At 47.5% G+C, this 22,245-nt stretch overlaps 1 protein-coding gene across 4 annotated transcripts in view; it reads left to right on the forward strand.

Annotated features, from left to right (window-relative positions):
* Window positions 1-696: 696 nt before the first annotated feature.
* The window catches only part of TBC1D9B (TBC1 domain family member 9B), a 188,980-nt gene continuing 167,431 nt past the window's right edge, over window positions 697-22,245 (forward strand). For 3 of the 4 annotated variants that reach the window (XM_075344376.1, XM_075344377.1, XM_075344379.1), the window contains exons 1-4: window positions 697-976; window positions 6,798-6,908; window positions 8,769-8,887; window positions 14,761-14,989. In XM_075344376.1, the coding sequence (XP_075200491.1) occupies window positions 859-976; window positions 6,798-6,908; window positions 8,769-8,887; window positions 14,761-14,989 (577 nt within the window). In that variant the 5' untranslated portion in view covers window positions 697-858. The remainder of the gene's footprint in view (window positions 977-6,797; window positions 6,909-8,768; window positions 8,888-14,760; window positions 14,990-22,245) is intronic. The other variant, XM_075344378.1, reaches the window with a different exon arrangement.

Below are 22,245 nucleotides of genomic sequence, written 5' to 3' on the forward strand. Positions count from 1 at the left end.
CCTGGCTGGCAGGTTGGTTTGTCCGGTTATGAGGAGGCTGTCTGGTCATCAGCGGGCATTCTGGCTGGCAGGTTGGTTTGTCCGGTTATGAGGAGGCCGTCTGGTCATCGGCGGGCATCCTGGCTGGCAGGTTGGTTTGTCCGGTTATGAGGAGGCCGTCTGGTCATCGGCGGGCATCCTGGCTGGCAGGTTGGTTTGTCCGGTTATGAGGAGGCCGTCTGGTCATCGGCGGGCATCCTGGCTGGCAGGTTGGTTTGTCCGGTTATCAGGAGGCCGTCTGGTCATCGGCGGGCATCCTGGCTGGCAGGGGGTGACCAGTATACCCCTCGATCTATTCCTCACCCCTTTCTGCAAACATTTTATCTACACAGGTTCACATAACAGCAAAAATAATGGGAGCGACCAGCAGTAATGGCCCCAGGGATGTAATTTGAAGCTCATAGGCTCCAATGCAAAGATTTCAACAGGGCGCCAAGTATGGAGGGGCTCTAAGGCGAGGGTAAGACTGCACCCACTGTAGTGACACCAGTGGAGGGCCCCTTACTCCAAGGGCCACAGAACAGCCAGACATGGCACCTTCACTCATGGAAATTAAAAAAAATAAATGAAAAGGAAGCGCGGTCTGCAGAGGAGAGGCGCCTCCTCCATCACCAGAACGTGCAGCACAATAACAACGGGCCTGTCAGCCTGCGCTCTGTCCACCAGGGGGAGACAGCGGTCAGCGGCCTCCACGGTCTGAGCCCCGGACTGTACAGCCAGGAGCAGCTCGGGACCGACAGTGCAGCGCCCAGCACCGAGCACACCGACACTGAGCACGGCACCGGTCCGGGGTGACCTGCTGCTCACCCGCCGCTCAGGATGTGGCTGAACCCGGAGGAGGTGCTGCTGGCCAACGCGCTGTGGGTGACCGAGAGAGCCAACCCCTTCTTCATCCTGCAGCGGCGGCGGGGACACGGGAAAGGCGGAGGCCTGACAGGTGACGGCGGGGGGTCCGGGGGCAGGGAGGACGGGGGCGGCCAGCAGCCCCGGATCACTCACACCACTGCACCTCCATCATGGAGGCTCCTACGGTGTAAACAAGGAGAGATCACATCTGTACAGCACTGTGTATACACTGCCCCGGTGTATATACGGCTCTTGTATATAGTTCCACTGTATATACTAACCCCGTGTATACTTCTGTGTGCAGTGTGTATACGACTCTTGTATATAGTTCCCCTTTATATACTGCAGTGTATACTGCCCCTGTATATAGTGCCCTTTTATATACTGGTGTGTACACTGTGTATACTGGCCGAGTGTGTAGCGCTGTGTATACTGGCCCCGTATGTAGCGCTGTGTATACTGGCCCCGTGTGTAGCGCTGTGTATACTGGCCCCGTGTGTAGCGCTGTGTATACTGGCCCCGTGTGTAGCGCTGTGTATACTGGCCCCGTGTGTAGCGCTGTGTATACTGGCCCCGTGTGTAGCGCTGTGTATACTGGCCCCGTGTGTAGCGCTGTGTATACTGGCCCCGTGTGTAGCGCTGTGTATACTGGCCCCGTGTGTAGCGCTGTGTATACTGGCCCCGTGTGTAGCGCTGTGTATACTGGCCCCGTGTGTAGCGCTGTGTATACTGGCCCCGTGTGTAGCGCTGTGTATACTGGCCCCGTGTGTAGCGCTGTGTATACTGGCCCCGTGTGTAGCGCTGTGTATACTGGCCCCGTGTGTAGCGCTGTGTATACTGGCCCCGTGTGTAGCGCTGTGTATACTGGCCCCGTGTGTAGCGCTGTGTATACTGGCCCCGTGTGTAGCGCTGTGTATACTGGCCCCGTGTGTAGCGCTGTGTATACTGGCCCCGTGTGTAGCGCTGTGTATACTGGCCCCGTGTGTAGCGCTGTGTATACTGGCCCCGTGTGTAGCGCTGTGTATACTGGCCCCGTGTGTAGCGCTGTGTATACTGGCCCCGTGTGTAGCGCTGTGTATACTGGCCCCGTGTGTAGCGCTGTGTATACTGGCCCCGTGTGTAGCGCTGTGTATACTGGCCCCGTGTGTAGCGCTGTGTATACTGGCCCCGTGTGTAGCGCTGTGTATACTGGCCCCGTGTGTAGCGCTGTGTATACTGGCCCCGTGTGTAGCGCTGTGTATACTGGCCCCGTGTGTAGCGCTGTGTATACTGGCCCCGTGTGTAGCGCTGTGTATACTGGCCCCGTGTGTAGCGCTGTGTATACTGGCCCCGTGTGTAGCGCTGTGTATACTGGCCCCGTGTGTAGCGCTGTGGATACTGGCCCCGTGTGTAGCGCTGTGGATACTGGCCCCGTGTGTAGCGCTGTGTATACTGGCCCCGTGTGTAGCGCTGTGTATACTGGCCCCGTGTGTAGCGCTGTGGATACTGGCCCCGTGTGTAGCGCTGTGGATACTGGCCCCGTGTGTAGCGCTGTGGATACTGGCCCCGTGTGTAGCGCTGTGGATACTGGCCCCGTGTGTAGCGCTGTGGATACTGGCCCCGTGTGTAGCGCTGTGTATACTGGCCCCGTATATACTGAAGCATACACTACAGTTTGGGAAAAATAAGTATTTGATCCTTTGCTGATTTTGCAAATTTTCCCACCTACAAATAATGGAGAGGTCTGTAATTTTACCGTAGGTACACTGCAACTGTGACCGACAGAATTAAAAAAAAAAATCCAGAAAATCCCATTGTATGATTTTTTTTTAAAATAATTAATTAGCATTTTATTGTATGAAATAAGTATTAGATCAACCAGCAAGAATTCTGCCTCACAGACCTGTTATCTTTTCTTTAAGAAGCTCCTTCTCTGCCCTCATTATCTGTATAAAATACACCTGAACACACAGCAATCACACTCCAACCTCTCCACCATGGCTAAGGCTACTTTCACACATCAGTTTTTTGCCATCAGGTTCAATCCGGAAAAAAACGGGTAAAACGGATCCAGTACCGCATCCGTTTTTTCCCCATAGACTTGCATTGTTACCGGATTGTACCGGATGGCTTTGCGTTGCATCCGTTTTTTTCCGGATGCGGCAAAATTAGTTAAAGCGGCGGCCGGAGGCAACGTAGCTTGCAACGTTTTTTTGTCCGGCAAAAAAAACGCATCGCGCCGGATCCGGCGCGATATGGCGTGTTTTACAATAGAAGCCTATGGATGCCGGATCCGGCGTAATGCGGTAAAAAACGGATGCGGCCGCCGGATCCGTTTTTCTAAACTGAGCATGCTCCAATGTAATTAACAAAACGGATCCAGCCAAAAAACGGACGAAAAGGATGCAAAAACGGATGCAAACCGTATCCACCGGATCCGTTTTTTAACGGATCCGGCATAACGGATCCGTTAAAAAAACTGATCCGATGGATACGGTTTTCACTTTTTTTTCAGGATCCGTTGGATCAGGAAAAAAAAGGACTGTGCCTGAATACAGAAAACTGATGTGTGAAAGTAGCCTAAGACCAAAGAGCTGCCTAAGGACACCAGGAACAAAACTGTAGACCCATACAAGGCTTTGCATGGGCTCCAGGACAATAGGCAAGCAGCTTGGTGAGAAGGCAACAACTGTTGGTGCAATTATTAGAGAATGGAAGAAACAAAAGATGACTGTCAATCTTACTTGGTCTGGGGCTCCATGCAAGATCTTGGCTTGTGGGGTAAGGAGGAATCTGAGGAAGGTCAGGAACCAGCCCAGAACTACATGGGAGGACCTGGTCAATGACTTGCAGAGAGTTAAGACCACAGTCTCAAAGATTACCATTAGTAACGCACTATGCCGTCATGGATTAAAATCTTGCAGGAGGGCGTACAAGGTCCCCCTGCTCACACCAGCACATGTCCAGGGCTGTTTGAAGTACACCAATGACCATCTGGATGATGCAGAAGAGGCATGGGAGACAGTCGTGTGGTCAGATGAGACCAAAACAACTTTTTTGGTATCAACTCCATTCACTGTGTTTGCTGGAAGGATGAGGACAACTCCAAGAACAGCGTCCCACCCGTGAAGAATCGGTGTGTAAACATCACACTTTGGGGGTGAGTTTCTGCAAAAAGAGACAGGACAATAGGATGGATGGGGTCTTGTATCACAAGGTTCTGGCCAACAATCTCCTTCTCTCAGTAAGAGCATTGAAGATGGGTCATGTCTTTCTCTTCCAGCGTGACAATGACCCGAAACACACAGCCAGGGCAACTAAGGAGCGGCTCCGTAAGAAGCATTTCAAGGTCCTGGAGTGGCCTATAAAGTCTCCAGACCTGAACCTAATAGAAAATCTTTGAAGGAAACTGAAACCCAATGTTGTCCAGAGACCGCCCCGAAACCTAGAAGATCTGTATGGAGGAGTCGCCAAAACCCCTGCTGCAGTGTGTGCAAACCTGGGCAAGAACTACAGGGAACGTCTGACCTCTGTAATTGCAAACAAAGGTTTTCACCAAATATTAAGTTCTGGTTTTCTATTGTATCAAACACGTATTTCATGCAATAAAATGTAAATTATTTATTTAAAAATCCTACAATGTGACTTTCTGGAGATAGATAGATAATAGATAGATAGATAATATATCTCTTCATATTTCCTATGTAAATTAGCCGCTGGCCACATGGGCGGCGCCTTGCCCTATGGGTATCATGCCCCTGTGGGCATGATACCATGCAGTCACATGAGCGACGTCCCCGTCGCTCATTCTATCCTGCGTGCAATGTGGCAGGCTTCTTTTCCGGGTGTTCACTCGCCGGCTTCAGACACTCACTGCGCATGCGCAGTGCGCGTCTGAAACTGACAAGGAGAACCCGGAAGAGAAGCCTGCCACAATGGTAAGTATAAACGTGCGCAAGATAGAATGCGCGACGGGGACGTCGCTCATCTGACTCCATGGTATCACGCCCACAGGGGCGTGAGACCACGGAAAGTATGCAGACGTCCATAGGGCAAGGCGCCGCCCATGTGGCCAGCGGCTCTCTAATTTACATAGGAAATATGAAGGTAATAAAACGTTTTTTATTACTTTCATATTATACAATTTTACAGCACAGGGATGGGTAGGGAGGTGTAATTAGGGCACACGTGTCTGCTGATAGGTCAGAATGCATATTCTGGTGACAGGTTCCCTTTAACAAAGTTTTAGTCTACGGGTGTGCATACTTATGCAGCCATATTATTTTAGTTCTTTATATTTCTTTTTCCCACCCAAAAAGATGTTTGTCCCTCATTGGATATCTACAGATATTGGTGACATTAAGGTGGAAAAAGCTGCTGTTAATATGTGTGTGTCTGTATCTAGCTATATATAAAATTATTATTATTATTTTTATTTATTTTTTTTCCAATGACAAAAGCCTGACATTTTAACAGGAATGTGTGGACTTTTTTTTTTATGTATTTATATCTACTGTTACTGCTGGGTCCCAACATTGCCAAAAATGTCCAATATTTGGGGTGCCTCTGTGAAGAGAATCTGTTACCTGGTTTTTGCTTCCCCAACTGAGAGCAGCATGAGGTAGGGTCAGAGCTCCTGATTCCAGTTATGTCACACACTGGGCTGCTTGCTGCAGTTTTAATAAAATTGATGCTTTATCTGCTGCTGAGCTCTGTATAACCCTGCCAACACCACTGGCGGTGTTCTGTGTACACTGTGCATAGGCAGAAAGCTGCCAATTCGTGTTGATGGTAGAGTTATAGAGAATATGGAGGACTGCTAAGTTTACAACTCATCTAGTGATAATCTCCTGCTGATAAAACAATGATTTTAGCTAAAATACAGCCAGCAGCCAAGTTAGTGACACCTCAGTGGAATCAGGGGCTCTGCCCCTACGTTATGCTGCTTTTAGATTAGGTGGCAATATCCAGGTGACGGGTTCCCTTTGACCTCTCTGCCTGTTTAGATCTTATCTACTTTACAGACTTGCTTGTAAACCTGTAATACTTGGGTGTGTGTTGGCTGCGTGTAGTGCGGAGCACACGGAGTGAACGTCTGACCTTTGTGATAAAAAAATTGTTTAAAAGAACAGAGAGTCCTCAGTGGTTGATACCTTTTAATGGCTAACTGAAAAGATGGTAATAATTGCAAGCTTTCGAGACTACTCAGGTCTCTTCATCAGGCATGGTATAACACAAAATCTGAAGAGTCACGTATTTATACACAACAGGACTTAGAATAGTGCAGTAAAAAAAAAAAAAAACAAAAAAAAACAAGTTATATGAAACAGAACTATCTCTATGGCAGGGGGACAAGCTGTTCTAGCCATAAATACTGCTGCAGTTCAGTGTGAAAGTTTTATTGTCCTTTGATAAGGGTCTGGTCCAGGGCTGGACCAGACCCTTATCAAAGGACAATAAAACTTTCACACTGAACTGCAGCAGTATTTATGGCTAGAACAGCTTGTCCCCCTGCCATAGAGATAGTTCTGTTTCATATAACTTGTTTTTTTTTGTTTTTTTTTTTTTTTTTTTTTTTTTTTTTTTACTGCACTATTCTAAGTCCTGTTGTGTATAAATACGTGACTCTTCAGATTTTGTGTTATACCATGCCTGATGAAGAGACCTGAGTAGTCTCGAAAGCTTGCAATTATTACCATCTTTTCAGTTAGCCATTAAAAGGTATCAACCACTGAGGACTCTCTGTTCTTTTAAACAATTTTTTTATCTCTACTGGCTAACACGGTACAAAGATATATTGACCTTTGTGAGACACTTTCTGTGTATTGTTTTTTGCCAAATGATGAGCAGTCACATGCTGACGGTTTACACAATACCTGTCACATGATAATGGTGATGAGACGCTGCTGTTCTCACTATTCCCCTTTCTCTAGGCTTGCTCGTGGGGACTCTTGATGTTGTGCTGGACTCCAGCGCCCGCGTTGCTCCTTATCGAATATTGCACCAGACGCAGGAATCTCAAATCTATTGGACAGTGGCCTGCGGTAAGAGGAAAAAATGTATCTGAACTAAAGCCTTGTTCAGATTGCAGTATTCAGTCATTGTGCTGTTAGTGCACCCAACGGATAGAACACTGACCTGTATTAAAGGGGGTGTCCAGGACTTACATTAATGGCCTAACCTCAGGAGAGGTCACCAGTATGTGACTGATGGGTGGGGGCGCGTCACCTATTACCCCTGGCACTGGCGGCAGATGGATATTACCACTTGAGGAGCGTCGTCACCTTCAAATCAGTTCGGGGTGGTTAGCAGGACCCAGGTGTGGCCACTATACTATAGATTAAGGGTATGTGCGCACGTTGCTTTTTACCTGCTTTTTTGCTGCTTTTTCTTCTGCGCTGTTTAATGCCAAAATGGATGTGTTCTTCAATTCAAGCAAAGTCTATGGGAATTTGGGTTTCTTGTTCACACTATGTTGTTCAAAATGCTGCCTTTTTGTGGCAGAACTTTGGTCAAAAACTCAGCTTTTCAAAGAAGCAACATGTCAATTGTTCTTGCCATTTGGGTTTTGCACTGCAAAGCTGAGTTTTTGACCAAAGTTCTGCCACAAAAAGGCAGCATTTTGAACAACATAGTGTGAACAAGAAACCCAAATTCCCATAGACTTTGCTTGAATAGAAGAACACATCCATTTTGGCATTAAACAGCGCAGAAGAAAAAGCAGCAAAAAAGCAGGTAAAAAGCAACGTGCGCACATACCCTTAGGCCGCTTTCACTCTGTGTTCCGATCTCCGTTCAGTGCTCCTGACGGGTCTTCCGTCCGAAGGCCCCCCCCCCCCCCCCCGATGGAGGTGTTGACTATAATGGTGCAGGCGGAGTCACCATGTGCTCTGTCGTGTACCGTTTTTGGAAGTATATGATTACTGGAGGCGGACCCCCCTGCGTCTATATGTCCGCCTCCGGAAAGCATATATTTTTGAAACTGGTGCACAACAGGGCACACAATCTGCACCATTATAGTCAATGGCCCCATCGGCGCACACGTCCAAAACCCGTATTGCGTGGAGACCTGACGGGAGACCTGACGGGAGACCTGACGGGAGACCTGACGGGAGACCTGACGGGAGACCTGACGGGAGACCTGACGGGAGACCTGACGGGAGACCTGACGGGAGACCAAAGCTGTGCAGCTTTGCAACCAGTTGCTTCCCACTGACATCGGTAACAACTAACCAGCAGAAAGGGTGAGGGAAGTCACACGGCCACCAATCGTGTATTGATGACCTATCCGACGGATCCATGTAAAAGTTCTGGACAACCCCTTTAACTCCTTCTGTGATTAACTGTCCTATTGCTGGTATATGAGTTGATCCTGCTCCACACAGTGCCAGCTGTGTTATACAGCTAGCACCTGCTTGTAAATTTGAAAATGTAACCTTTGCACAAGTGTTGAAGAATGATTGTCCTCGTAGTCCAATGTCTTTTTGGGGAAAAATGGCAACCGTCTTCGAAGTGGACGAGTACAAAAGGCTCCACGTGGAGCTTGGCTCATCCGTAGTTTGCCATCAGAACCAGCCCCTCTATCTATCTAAATATTTTTTTTTTTTTTTTTTTAACCGTTCTCTCTCCTCTTCTGAGCTGATGGCTCATATATAATAATAATTTAATAATAATTTATTCATTTATATAGCGCTATTAATTCCATAGCACTTTACATACATTGGTAACACTGTCCCCATTGGGGCTCACAATCTAAGGTCCCTATCTGTATGTCTTTGTATATCAGCATCTTATGTATCCTGAATGTTCTGCTTCAATTGGGTTTCTTGGCTCCCTTGAATTTCTATTAGTAATTAAAAGGGTACATGGTGTACTAATGACCGCTGATACTTTTCTCATTCCAGGATCATCCCGAAAAGACATCACTGAGCACTGGGAGTGGCTGGAGAGCAATCTGCTGCAGACCCTCTCCAACTTTGAGACCGAGGATGACATCACAACCTTCGTCAAAGGAAAAATCCATGTAATAACGACAGTAATATGCAATGTCCTCATCTATAGGGCCAGGTGTATATACATAAGGCAGGGCGTGTATGCACAGAGAACCTAACATTGCTTTTATTATAGAGCATTTGCTTTGAAATTATTTTATCCAAAATTTTGTGACCCTTTTTTGGAGAGACGTAATGTTTAACTATTTTTGCCAATTAAGCTGTTTGAGGCCTGTGTAAGCAGTTTTGGAATATATACAACATTTTGATCACTTTTTCTTTATTTCTTGATTGGGGACACAGGAACCTATGGGTGTATGCTGCTGCCACTAGGCAATAAACAAAGTTATCTCCTCCTCTGTAGGATACACCTCCCAACCAGAGTCAAGGTGATCAGTTTTAGCTTCGTGTCTGTAGGAGGCAGACACAGGGCTGCACCCACCACCATTTCTACTTTTAAGTTTGTTGGGTTTTTTTCTTCTTGATGTCCCCTTTGCTTTCAAATACAGCTTGTGACTTGGACAACAGAGTGTAATCGCTCACTCTGTCATCCCACCAGTATATGGTCCACATGGTACCCTCTCTGGCCTGTTCAGTAGGACCCTACCCCCCCCCCCCCCTCCCAACACATCAAGAATGTCTGAGGGCACCCACTTGGATGGATGGTCCTCGCCGTCCTTCCCCAGCCCGATCATCCACCATACATCCATTCACATAGACTCCTCCCGGGATCCTTGGAACAGTCTCCCATTTTTCACCTACCTCCAGCCCGCTCGTCCACCATAGCGAGACACATGCCAGGAGTTAAGATGGTCCACTATTCCGGTGACTCCCTTTCTCAGGACTCCTGACTACCATCTTTCTCAAGCTATGAAGGATTCAGGGGCCTTCAGGACAGGTACCTTCTCTTTCCCCAGGTCCCAGCCAGTTAAGGGGGCTCCCGTGTGTAAAAACAATACAAAACAAAAAAAAAAGGTTCCGGCAGTGAATGTCCTGTATCTCCCTCCCTCGCCCCTGTGCTGGTTTGCTCCTAGCCTATCGGTCTGCCGCACGGGTACTCTGCTTGTGCTTTCAGTGTCCCTCCGCCTCCAAGTTTTTCCGACTCCATTTTTCATACTCGCCAGTAAGAAATCCACTAGATGGCAGCCGAGGGGCAGCCAGATCCCTCTTAGGTGCGTGTCTCTTAGCGTTCAGAACCCATTGAATCAGAGGCCATTAGTAATATACCTAGGCACCTAAATTTGGCTGGTAGATGAGTTCATTTTTAATCTGCATCCACACGTGCTACAGAACAAGGTTCACTATGCAATTCCCACTGGAGCCCCCCACATTTTAATTTTTTTTTTTCTAGTCCCTTTCTCTTCCCACCCTTGTGGACTGCATTTCGACTTCCCATGATTTCCTGTGTTCCCCAATGAAGCGACAGAAAAATAGATTTTGGGTAAAATCTTTGAGTCTTCATTGGGGGACACAGAACTCACCCTTTATAGATTCTCTGTTGGGCTAGTCTATTTTATTAGGCTGCTTTCACACTAACTGATCAGCCTGACTCCTGTTGGTGGATGTATCCTACTGGGGAGGAGATTATTTTTTTATTGCCTAGTGTCGGCCTCCTAGTTGCAGCAGCATACACCCATGCATTCCTGCGTCCCCCCCAATGAAGGCTTCAAGAAGGAGATTTTACGCCGAGTACCAAAAATCTACTTTTTTTGCAATGATTAGGGGGCGATGAACAAATTGCCAATTCTGGCATTTTGATATTTAAAGTCATGGTTTTCTATGAAGCCCAACCCATGACTGGGCTTCATAGGAGTATCAGCATGGCAATCTATCAACAACCCATGGTTGGGCATCAGGTTGGCTGATGGGTATGTGGAACAGAATTGTACACAGCCCAAATGGGACAACTGGGTTAATGGTAGTAATCTGAGCCTGTATTGCATTGCTGCTGTTACTGGCTGATGCTGGCTGTGCAACACAGCTGGTATCTGCCGGTCATGGTTCAATCTGAACTCTCCTATGTCAGAAGTTACAGCTTCAGAGGAAGTTTTAGTCTTGCTAGCGTCACCCTGAGATGATTGTATGGTTTGCTGTCCATGTTTTCCTTCCTTTTTTTTTTTTTTTTTATAAATTAAACCTTCAGTTTCCTCAGTGATACATCTCCGGCTTCAGACATCACGTACGGGAGGACGTCTTCTAGTGCAACTCCTGTTTATTTAAATTAGTGAGATCAGGGTGATGTGATGTAGAAAACCACAGTTTTAGGCTATGTGCACACGGTGCGTTTTTCTCGGCGTTTTTGCGCGTTTTTCGGGTGCGTTTTTGGCCTCAAAACTGCATGACTTTGCTTCCCCAGCAAAGTCTATGAGTTTTCATTTTTGCTGTCCCCACACAGCGTTTTTTTTCAGCTGCGTTTTTGTGGTGACCACAAAAACGCAGCATGTCAATTATTCCCGCGTTTTTCACTGCGCTTTTCATCCATTGAGTTCAATGGGATGTTGAAAGACGCAATGAGAAACGCAAATAGCTGCGTTTTGGTGCGCTTCTAAGACCAAAAACGCAGCTATAAGCGCAGGAGGTGGGTAGTAAAGTGACGTGTACAGGAAGAGGATTCCTTCTGTCAGTATAGACAGAAGCATGAATCCTCCCGGTACCGTCACCGCCGCGTCCATCTCCCGTCCTGTGCATGTATGCTGCCGTGCGGCGCCATGTACAGGCAGGAGGTGGAAGCGGCTGCGAAAACAAAAGTTAACAGTAGAATAAAAAAAAAAGTTATACTCACCTGTCTGCAGCCTCCCGGTGCCATGCCCGCTCCCATCTCCTCTCACGGTATCGCCACCCCCGCTCCAGCTGTGTGCAGTCTCCCCGGGGCAGGACCTTGCTTGCAGGACCTGGCGATGGATCACCTGATGCAGTCACCTGACGCATCAGCTGATCGAGTCTCGGGCTGACGCGGGCGCCCGGCCGGTATCAGCGGATGCGTCAGGAGACTTCATCCCTGATTACCGGCAGCTGCTGCAGCGATCGGACAGGATCAGACTCCCGCCCCATCGCTCCGGGAGCTGCCGGTAATTCAGCACATAAGTGAGTATTATTTTTTTTTTTTTTCTACTGATGCATCTGCTGATTGTATAATCGGCGTTTATGCAATCAGCTGATGTGTGATGGGATTCAGGCACTTGATCCTGACAGATCATCTGATCGCTTTGCCTTCCAGCAAACCGATCAGATGATATTGGTTCCGGATTGGACGGCGCGGGACCCTAACCCAGGATTACTGCGGAGGGGGGGGTTCTTTATTTCAATAAAGATGGAGTCACTAATTGTGTTGTGTTTTATTTCTAATAAAAATATTTTTCTGTGTTGTGTTTTTTTTTTTTATCTTTACTAGAAATTCATGGTGGCCATGTCTAATATTGGCGTGACACCATGAATTTCGGGCTTAGGGCTAGCTGATAATATACAGCTAGCCCTAACTCCATTATTACCTGGCTAGCCACCCGGCATCAGGGCAGCCGGAAGAGTTGGATACAGCGCCAGAAGATGGCGCTTCTATGAAAGCGCCATTTTCTGGGGTGGCTGCGGGACTGCAATTCACAGCGGGGGTGCCCAGAAAGCTTGGGCACCCTGCACTGTGGATTCCAATCCCCAGCTGCCTAGTTGTACCCGGCTGGACTCAAAAATGGGGCGAAGCTCACGTCATTTTTTTTTTTTTAAATTATTTCATGAAATTCATGAAATAATTTAAAAAAAAAGGGCTTCCCTATATTTTTGGTTCCCAGCCGGGTACAAATAGGCAGCTGGGGGTTGGGGGCAGCCCGTACCTGCCTGCTGTACCCGGCTAGCATACAAAAATATGGCGAAGCCCACGTCATTTTTTTTTTTTTTTGGGGGGGGCAAAGAAATCCTGCATACAGTCCTGGAAGGAGGATGCTGAGCCTTGTAGTTCGACAGCTGCTGTCTGCTCTCCTGCATACACTATTGGATGGAGGATGCTGAGCCTTGTAGTTCGACAGCTGCTGTCCTGCATACACTATTGGATCGAGGATGCTGAGCCTTGTAGTTCTGCAGCTGTCTGCTCTTCTGCATACACTAGTGGAGAATGAAGAACACATTGAAGAAGGAAATGACATCAGACCTTTTTTTTTTTTTTTTTGTTCACTGATAAAAAACGCATAAGGACGCAGTGAGCAAAACGCAGCAAAAAAACGCACCAAATCGCGGCAAAACGCGTGCGTTTTTTGCCGCGTTTTTTCGACGCAGGTGCGTTTTTGTGCGCTTTTAGCGGCCAAAAACGCACAAAAACGCAGCGTCAAAAAAACGCAGCGTGTGCACATAGCCTTAGAGACGGATCTCCCTCTGGGGCTGTGGTTTACCGGTGAATGTGATTCTCCAGTGTTTAGTCTTGAAATCAAGAAATGCATTCAATTGGAAAAATACATTTTATTCAGATTGTGTACGAGTAGAATCAGTCGTTAGCTCAGATTATAGAGAAGTAAAAAAACAAAATACGCTTAACCTGTTTATCACTCTATATTAATATAATATATACTATAATATATTCTGTACAGGTTGCTTCTGGTGTTGAAGGGGGCTCGGCAGCCAAGCTCGTTCCTTACTCTGCTGGTGCCACTTAAATGCTACTGTCAAATTTCTAACCGGAGCATTTAGAGGGGTTCTACACTTCTTGGATAACCCAATCTCAACAGCCTTTTACACATTTCTGGTGTGGCACTCTTCCAGCTATGTTGAGTCTCCTGGGGCTCACGTGACATTTATCTGCTACACAAGTCCTGCAGTCAATCAGTGGCCACTTCACACTTTCTTGAGACAAATCTATAATCTGGAAGAAGTGGAGCATCTTCCAGTTGTCCGTTTTTTGTGTGAAGGAAGTGAGAGCGAAGCTGGGGGGCTTACATGACATTTTAACATCATGCAAGCCCTGAAAGACCGGTCTACAAAATCGCCATGGCTGTTACATTGCCCATCGTCGCATGCCAGGCAGGGCCTACTAAAGGGCCACAATGCAGCCATCTACTCTTACAATTTCACATCATTTCCCTCTTATTTTTCAGTACATGACATTGTAAACTTTAAAAAATCTAAATAAAACTAGCCATTATATGGAAAAATAAAGTTATAACTTTTGGAAGAGGGGTAGAAAAAAAAAAAATAATCGAAAAAGCAAATAAATGGCCACATCCTTAAGGGCTTAAAATAAATATCCAATGGAATACACACAGTGCATGACAGTTCTTGATTCATTTTTGGTGAAGGAAATATACAACTTTGTCCATTTGAAAAGATCTGAAAGCGGAAATGACACCTCATCCTCTCTTGTCCTTTTCAAATATTTCTATCTGTAATATCCATGTCAAAAATGTTTGACCTTACCGTAAAGTTGTGTTCACATCTGCATTGGGGGTTCCTATTTGAGGGTCTTCTTGCCGATGAAATGGCTCTGCATGGAGCAGTGGGTCCATCAGGTGCTGTTGGTTTTTATCTGGGCCTCAGAATGCTTAGTCAGAAGGCAAGTTAGAAGAGTGTATACAAGTCCGTTGGGTGGTCACTAGAGATGGTGCGAGCCGTTTCTCCAGTGGCCACATCGGTGATCCATGGCTGTCAGACAAGAGTTCTGAAAGTTACCTTTCTACCACCCGGCATCTCTAGTTTTTGCTTTGATCAGCCAGGCCTGGTGTGACCTCCCATGTGGACCCCGCCGCAACATTGACATTGCTCCAGGCCGGGCAATCAAAAGAGGAGCCATGGATGCCATCAGATATGAGGTGGTTCTCCAGGCTCCCATTCGGTGGCCACAGATCACTCAGAACCATCAAGTATCCCCATCTATGATTTTAAATGTACAGACTTTAATGTTTTAATTTAGTTTTGTTTGATACGACAGGGCATCATTGCTGAGGAGAATAAAAGCCTCCTGCCCAAAGATGAAGAGGATCCCGGAAAATTCAAGGAAGCAGAACTGAAAATGCGGAAGCAATTTGGAATGCCAGAGGTGGAGAAGCTGGTCAATTATTACTCCTGCAGCTACTGGAAGGGACGGGTCCCCAGACAAGGATGGCTATACCTGACTGTCAACCATCTCTGCTTCTATTCATTTCTGTTGGGGAAAGAAGGTGAGAGCAGTCACTTCTCATACAATGTGAACTCATTTTACAAATTCCTTGTCCGCTTAGGCTATGTGCCCAAGGGACTATGTACCCGCGGATATATCCGCAGGTACTTCCGCAGGTTTCCCGCAGCTGATCCCCAGAATCCACAGCTATCCATAGCTGCGGGATTCCAGCGAAATAGCTGCGGTAAACCTGCGGACATTCATGCGACTTACCTGCGGAAGTCCTGGCCTCTATCTCCATAGTGGAGAGGCGGGACATCCACAGATATTTCCGCAAGAATAATTGACATGTAGTTACGTGCGGCTGCGGGACATCCGCTGCATGTTCCGCAGCCTCACATACTGCAGCATGGACACACACTCCTTATGTCCAATAGGATAACATGGGGAGTGTCTGTGCATGCTAAAACCTGTGGATTTATCTAGAAAATGCAGATAAATCCGCAGGTTTTCCGCAGCAAAATCCGCGGGTACATAGCCTAAGGGGTACTTTGCACACTACGACATCGCAGCTGCGATGTTGGTGGGGTCAAATCGAAAGTGACGCACATCCGGCGTCGCTGTGGTTATCTGAGTGTGTAAATCATTTTTTATACGATTAACGAACGCAAAAGCGTCGAAATCGTATCATTGGTGTAGTGTCGGTCGTTTCCATAATGTCGCGGCAGCGACAGGTCCGATGTTTTTCCTCGTTCATGCGGCCGCACACATCGCTGTGTGTGAAGCCGCAGGAGCGAGGAACCTCTCCTTACCTGCACCCCGCGGCTCACGCCGGCTATGCGCAAGGACGGAGGTGGGCGGGATGTTTATGTCCCGCTCATCTCTGCCCCTCTGCTTCTATTGGCCGCCTGCCGTGTGACGTCGCTGTGACGCCGCACGACCCGCCCTCTTAGGAAAGAGGCGGGTCGCCAGCCAGAGCGACGTCGCAGTGCAGGTAAGTGCGTGTGAAGCTGCCATAGCTATAATGTTCGCTACGGCAGCTATCACAAGATATCGCAGCTGCGACGGGGGCGGGGACTATCGCGCTCGGCATCGCTGCCATCGGCTTGCGATGTTGTAGTGTGCAAAGTACCCCTTAGTGCAGGGGTGGGCAATTAATTTTCCCATGGGGCCGCATGAGAAATTGGGATGGTTTTAGAGGGCCGGACTAATATAATTAACTCGGTTCTACACATATATATATGTATATGTATATGTACACACAAACACGCATATATACTGTGCGTGTATAATATATATACACATACACACAATGTATACATACACACACAATCCCCATATACTACATCACTACACCCGCCACATACTACACCTGTAATATACATCAGTATACACTACACCTGTAATAAACTACACCTCTATATACTATACCACTATATATTACATCACTACACCCCTATATACACCTGTAATATGCTACATCACTATATACTACACCTGTAATAAACTGCAGCACATCACTATATACTACACCTGTGATAACCTACATTACTACACCCCTATATACTACACTTGTATTATACTACATCACTACACCCCTATATACTACACTTGTATTATACTACATCACTACACCCCTATATACTACACTTGTATTATACTACATCACTACACCCCTATATACTACACTTGTATTATACTACATCACTACACCCCTATATACTACACTTGTATTATACTACATCACTACACCCCTATATACTACACTTGTATTATACTACATCACTACACCCCTATATACTACACTTGTATTATACTACATCACTACACCCCTATATACTACACTTGTATTATACTACACTCCTATATACTACACCTGTATTATACTACACCACTACACCCCTATAAACACCTGTATTATACTACACCACTGCACCTGTAATATACTACACCCCATATACACCTGTAATATACTACACCACTACACCCTTATATACACCTGTAATATACTACACTACTACACCCCTATATACACCTGTATAATACAGGTGTATATAGTGGTGTAGTATAATACAGGTGTATATAGGGGTGTAGTATAATACAGGTGTATATAGGGGTGTAGTGGTGTAGTATAATACAGGTGTATATAGGGGTGTAGTATATTACAGGTGTATATAGGGGTGTAGTGGTGTAGTATAATACAGGTGTATATAGGGGTGTAGTATTATACTACACTCCTATATACACCTGTATTATACTACACACCTATAAAACTAGACCACTACACCCCCCCCCCATATACCACACCTGTAAAACTACATTCCCATATACTAAACCACTACACCCCAAATATTTGTCAAAAGTTACCCCTCTCCCCCAGCCCCCTGCCTGCCCGCCCCCATTGTCCCCGCAGGTTACTAGTAACCACTCACCTCTCTTTTTATCGTTCCCGTCCTCAGACACCTCCGTACGAGCCCCTCGCTGAGCTGCTTCTCCTTCACATGGCCAGGCTGCGCCGACGTTGTATTCCTAGGAGCCCCCGCCGCTGCCTCTCTCCATACGGCCCCCGCCTCTGCAGCTTCTCCTTCCGGGCAGGAACTTTTCAAATGACACACGCGCGCCGTACTGACGATATCAGGGTGCGCGTGTGTCACAGAGAAAAGTGTCGGGCAAGGAACAGAGGAGAGATTCCTGCGTTCCGCTGCCTACACTGTGCGGAGCTTCAGGATCTGTCCTCTGTTTCCTGCCCGACACGCAGCGTGTGATGAGGGTCAGGGCCGGCTCCAGGTTTTTGTGGGCCCCGGGCGGAAGAGTCCCAGTGGGCCCCATCAACACGCAGACATACATACATATTTAAAGACAAACTCACAAAAATACATATAGAACGGAAACATCTATACAGCCATATACACTGACATACATAGATACACATTATACATGCCTACAGACACACAGCTCTGCTGCATACATACAAACACACATAGCTCTGCTACAGACACACATAGCTCTGCTACAGACACACATAGCTCTGCTACAGACACACATAGCTCTGCTACAGACACACATAGCTCTGCTACAGACACACATAGCTCTGCTACAGACACACATAGCTCTGCTACAGACACACATAGCTCTGCTACAGACACACATAGCTCTGCTACAGACACACATAGCTCTGCTACAGACACACATAGCTCTGCTACAGACACACATAGCTCTGCTACAGACACACATAGCTCTGCTACAGACACACATAGCTCTGCTACATACATACACACATAGCTCTGCTACATACATACACACATAGCTCTGCTACATACATACACACATAGCTCTGCTACATACATACACACATAGCTCTGCTACATACATACACACATAGCTCTGCTACATACATACACACATAGCTCTGCTACATACATACACACATAGCTCTGCTACATACATACACACATAGCTCTGCTACATACATACACACATAGCTCTTCTACATACATACACACATAGCTCTTCTACATACACACATAGCACTGCTACATACAGACACACATAGCTCTGCTACATACATACACACATAGCACTGCTACATACAGACACACATAGCTCTGCTACATACAGACACACATAGCTCTGCTACATACATACACACATAGCTCTGCTACATACATACACACATAGCTCTGCTACATACATACACACATAGCACTGCTACATACACACATAGCACTGCTACATACACACATAGCACTGCTACATACACACATAGCACTGCTACATACACACATAGCACTGCTACATACACACATAGCACTGCTACATACACACATAGCACTGCTACATACACACATAGCACTGCTACATACACACATAGCACTGCTACATACACACATAGCACTGCTACATACACACATAGCACTGCTACATACACACATAGCACTGCTACATACACACATAGCACTGCTACATACAGACACACATAGCTCTGCTACATATATACATACATACACATTGCTCTGCTACATACACACATAGCTCTGCTACATATATACATACATAGCTCTGCTACATATATACATACATACACACATAGCTCTGCTACATATATACATACAGACAGACACACACACGCGGCTCTGGGGCCCAGCACATACGGCACCGGGGGGGAGGGGGGGTTTTGCAGGGAATACACCTAGGGGGGGAGAAGAGCCCATACAGCTCACCAGGGCCCATAAATCGGGCGGTGGGGAGGGCACATACCGCTCAGGTCACGGTGGAGAGGGGGCCCACACAGCGCCGGAGAGAAGAGCTGTGCTGGGGGTCGCTGGCTGGCACTGCAACTCTCATCTGTGGGATGAGCAGGACGCCGGCCGGTAGCTCCGCCCACAGATTAAGTTCAGCCAGGAAGTCTTTGCTCCTTAAAGGGACGGCGCTGCAGATTCCTACTCGGCCCGGGGGGCAGCAGAACTAAGGCGAGTGGGTCCTGGCCAAGGGTCACCAGAACTGACGAGGCCGAGTGGGCCCCCCCGGCTCTCCAGGGCCCCGGCATTTGCCCGGGCACTGATGAGGGCAATCTGACCACGCGCCTCCCGGAGCCTGGAGCTCCGGACAACAGGTCAGATTGCTCTCATCAGTGACTGGCCAGCAAGGACGCCCTGAGCCAGGCGGGCCGGTCACAGAGAGTAGGCGGGCCGGATGTGGCCCGCGGGCCGCCCCTTGCCCAGGTCTGCCTTAGTGTCTAAACATATCCCATTCATGGCCATATTTCAGACTCTTGAGAATACTGCCAATGTTCCTTTTTTCCCCTCCCCTTGATCCAAGAGTCATAAACTTTCATTGCATTCATTATGCAGTAAAAATAATCTGGCATCTGGATTCTTCAGGTCACTACGATAATGACGACACCAAACTTGTGTAGTTTCTCATTATTTTAGTGGTAAAATTAAAAAAAAAAAAATTCTTTGTCGAGACCTGTATCGTTTATTTTCTGTCAATGGAGCTGTATGAGGGCTTGTTTTTCGTGTGACAAGCTGTCGCTTTTATTGCTGCCATGTTGAAATACAAAGATGTTTTGATCCTTTCATTGCATTTTAGCAGAGACGCAATGACGAAAACACTGCAAATCAAGCTTTTTTTTAATATTTTTTTTCTTCGGCGCTCCATTGGGAGACCCAGACGATTGGGTGTATAGCACTGCCTCCGGAGGCCACACAAAGCAATTACACTAAAAAGTGTAAGGCCCCTCCCCTTCTGGCTATACACCCCCAGTGGGATCACTGGCTCACCAGTTTTCTGCTTTGTGCGAAGGAGGTCAGACATCCACGCATAGCTCCACTGTTTAGTCAGCAGTAGCTGCTGACTATATCGGATGGAAGAAAAGAGGGCCCATATGGGGCCCCCAGCATGCTCCCTTCTTTCCCCACTTGTGGTTTGTAAGGTTGAGGTACCCATTGCGGGTACAGAGGCTGGAGCCCACATGCTGTTTTCCTTCCTCATCCCCCTGAGGGGCTCTGAGGAAGTGGGATCTTACCGGCCTCCAAGCCCTGAGGCCGGGCTCCGTCCACAGACCCATTGAACCTGCTGGATAAGGAGCCGGGGTACCGTTCAGGGACAAGGCCCTGCAACTTTCAGGTACTCTGTGTCCCCGTACAGACAGGCACGCACACGCCAGACTTGCTGGGTGTGTTAGTGCGCCGGGGACAGTAGCGCTGCACGCTGGGGTTTGAGTCACAGCAGCTTAGCTGTGTGACTTCATGTGCTGGGAACTACCGCGCCGGCCACTCTCGGAGCGGCGGCGCGGCTGGGACTTGTAGTGCGCCGGGGACTTAGCGCCGACCGCGCTTTTACGGCGGCGGCGCTTATAACTTTAGTCCCCGGCTTTTGCGGCCTAGCTCCGCTTCGTTCCCGCCCCCTCCCTGTCAATCAGGGAATGGGACAGACGCTGTGCAATCGTCAGCGCCGAGGGCTGGAGCCTTATTTACATGCTCCAGCCCTCTCACTAGGCACAGTGGGACGCAGGTTTCCCGCTTTTGGTCTGAGCACGCCCAGGGCCCGCCCCCCCCTCCACAGGATGCCGGCAGCCATTCCTGCATGCAGTCTGGCTGGAGGAAGGACACAGGCTCTGGGAGACCCAGACTAGGGATTTCTGGCGACCACACACCCGCGTTTAGCGGGCGGTAGGCAGCACATTAGTGCTGGCCCCACTAGTGCCACAGTGTAGTATTGGTGTACTTTTTTCTGTACCAGACATATATATATATATATATATATATATATATATATATATATATATATATATATATATATATATATATATATATATATATATATATATATATATATATATATATATATATATATATATATATATATATATATATATATATATATATATATATATATATATATATATATATATATACTGTACTGTACGGTCGCTTCTTGGCTGTATACCCCTATATTGCTCTGAGGAGACAGCAACATGTCATCCACAAAACGCAAGGGTGCCAAGGCACGGGCTGTATACATTGCTTGTACAGCATGTGGGGCTAATCTACCGGCAGGCTCCAACGACTCTCATTGTGTGCAATGTTCAGTCCCAGTGGCACTTCGTCAGCCAGAGCCTATGGTGGTGGTAGCCCAGGCAGAGACGCCTGTGAACCCTGCCCCGGTGACGGGGACAGAATTTGCAGTCTTTGCTGATAAAATGTCTGTGACTATGACAAAAATCCTGGAGACCTTGCAGTCCAGGCCAGTTGCTCAGACCATGGACACTGCTGTGTCTATGTTCCCCGGTCCCCCTCAGTTGGAACTAATCCGTACTTCAAGGGGGTCCCAGGCATCACAGGCTGAGGGCTCTGACTCAGATGACAGTCCCAGGCCGCCTAAGCGAGCTCGCTGGGAGCGACCCTCCACGTCGTCACGCGGGTCAGGGTCTCAGCGAGAAGGGTCTCTATATGATGAGACAGAGATGGGTGATCAGGAGTCTGGTCCTGACACCGCACTCAATTTGGATACGCCAGATGGTGACGCCATGGTAAATGACCTTATAGCGGCCATCAATAGGCTGTTGGATATTTCTCCCCCAGCTCCTTCAGCAGAGGAGGCAGCTGCCCAGCAGGAGAAATTCCATTTCCTGTATCCCAAGCGTAAATTGAGTACTTTTCTGGACCACTCTGACTTCAGAGAATCAATCCAGAGACACCATGCTTATCCGGATAAGCGTTTTTCCAAACGTCTGAAGGATACACGTTATCCCTTTCCCCCTGACGTGGTCAAACGCTGGACCCAGTGTCCAAAAGTGGACCCTCCAATATCCAG

The sequence above is a fragment of the Anomaloglossus baeobatrachus genome, chromosome 4, assembly GCF_048569485.1.
Source record: "Anomaloglossus baeobatrachus isolate aAnoBae1 chromosome 4, aAnoBae1.hap1, whole genome shotgun sequence".
In the NCBI taxonomy this organism is placed as follows: domain Eukaryota; kingdom Metazoa; phylum Chordata; class Amphibia; order Anura; family Aromobatidae; genus Anomaloglossus; species Anomaloglossus baeobatrachus.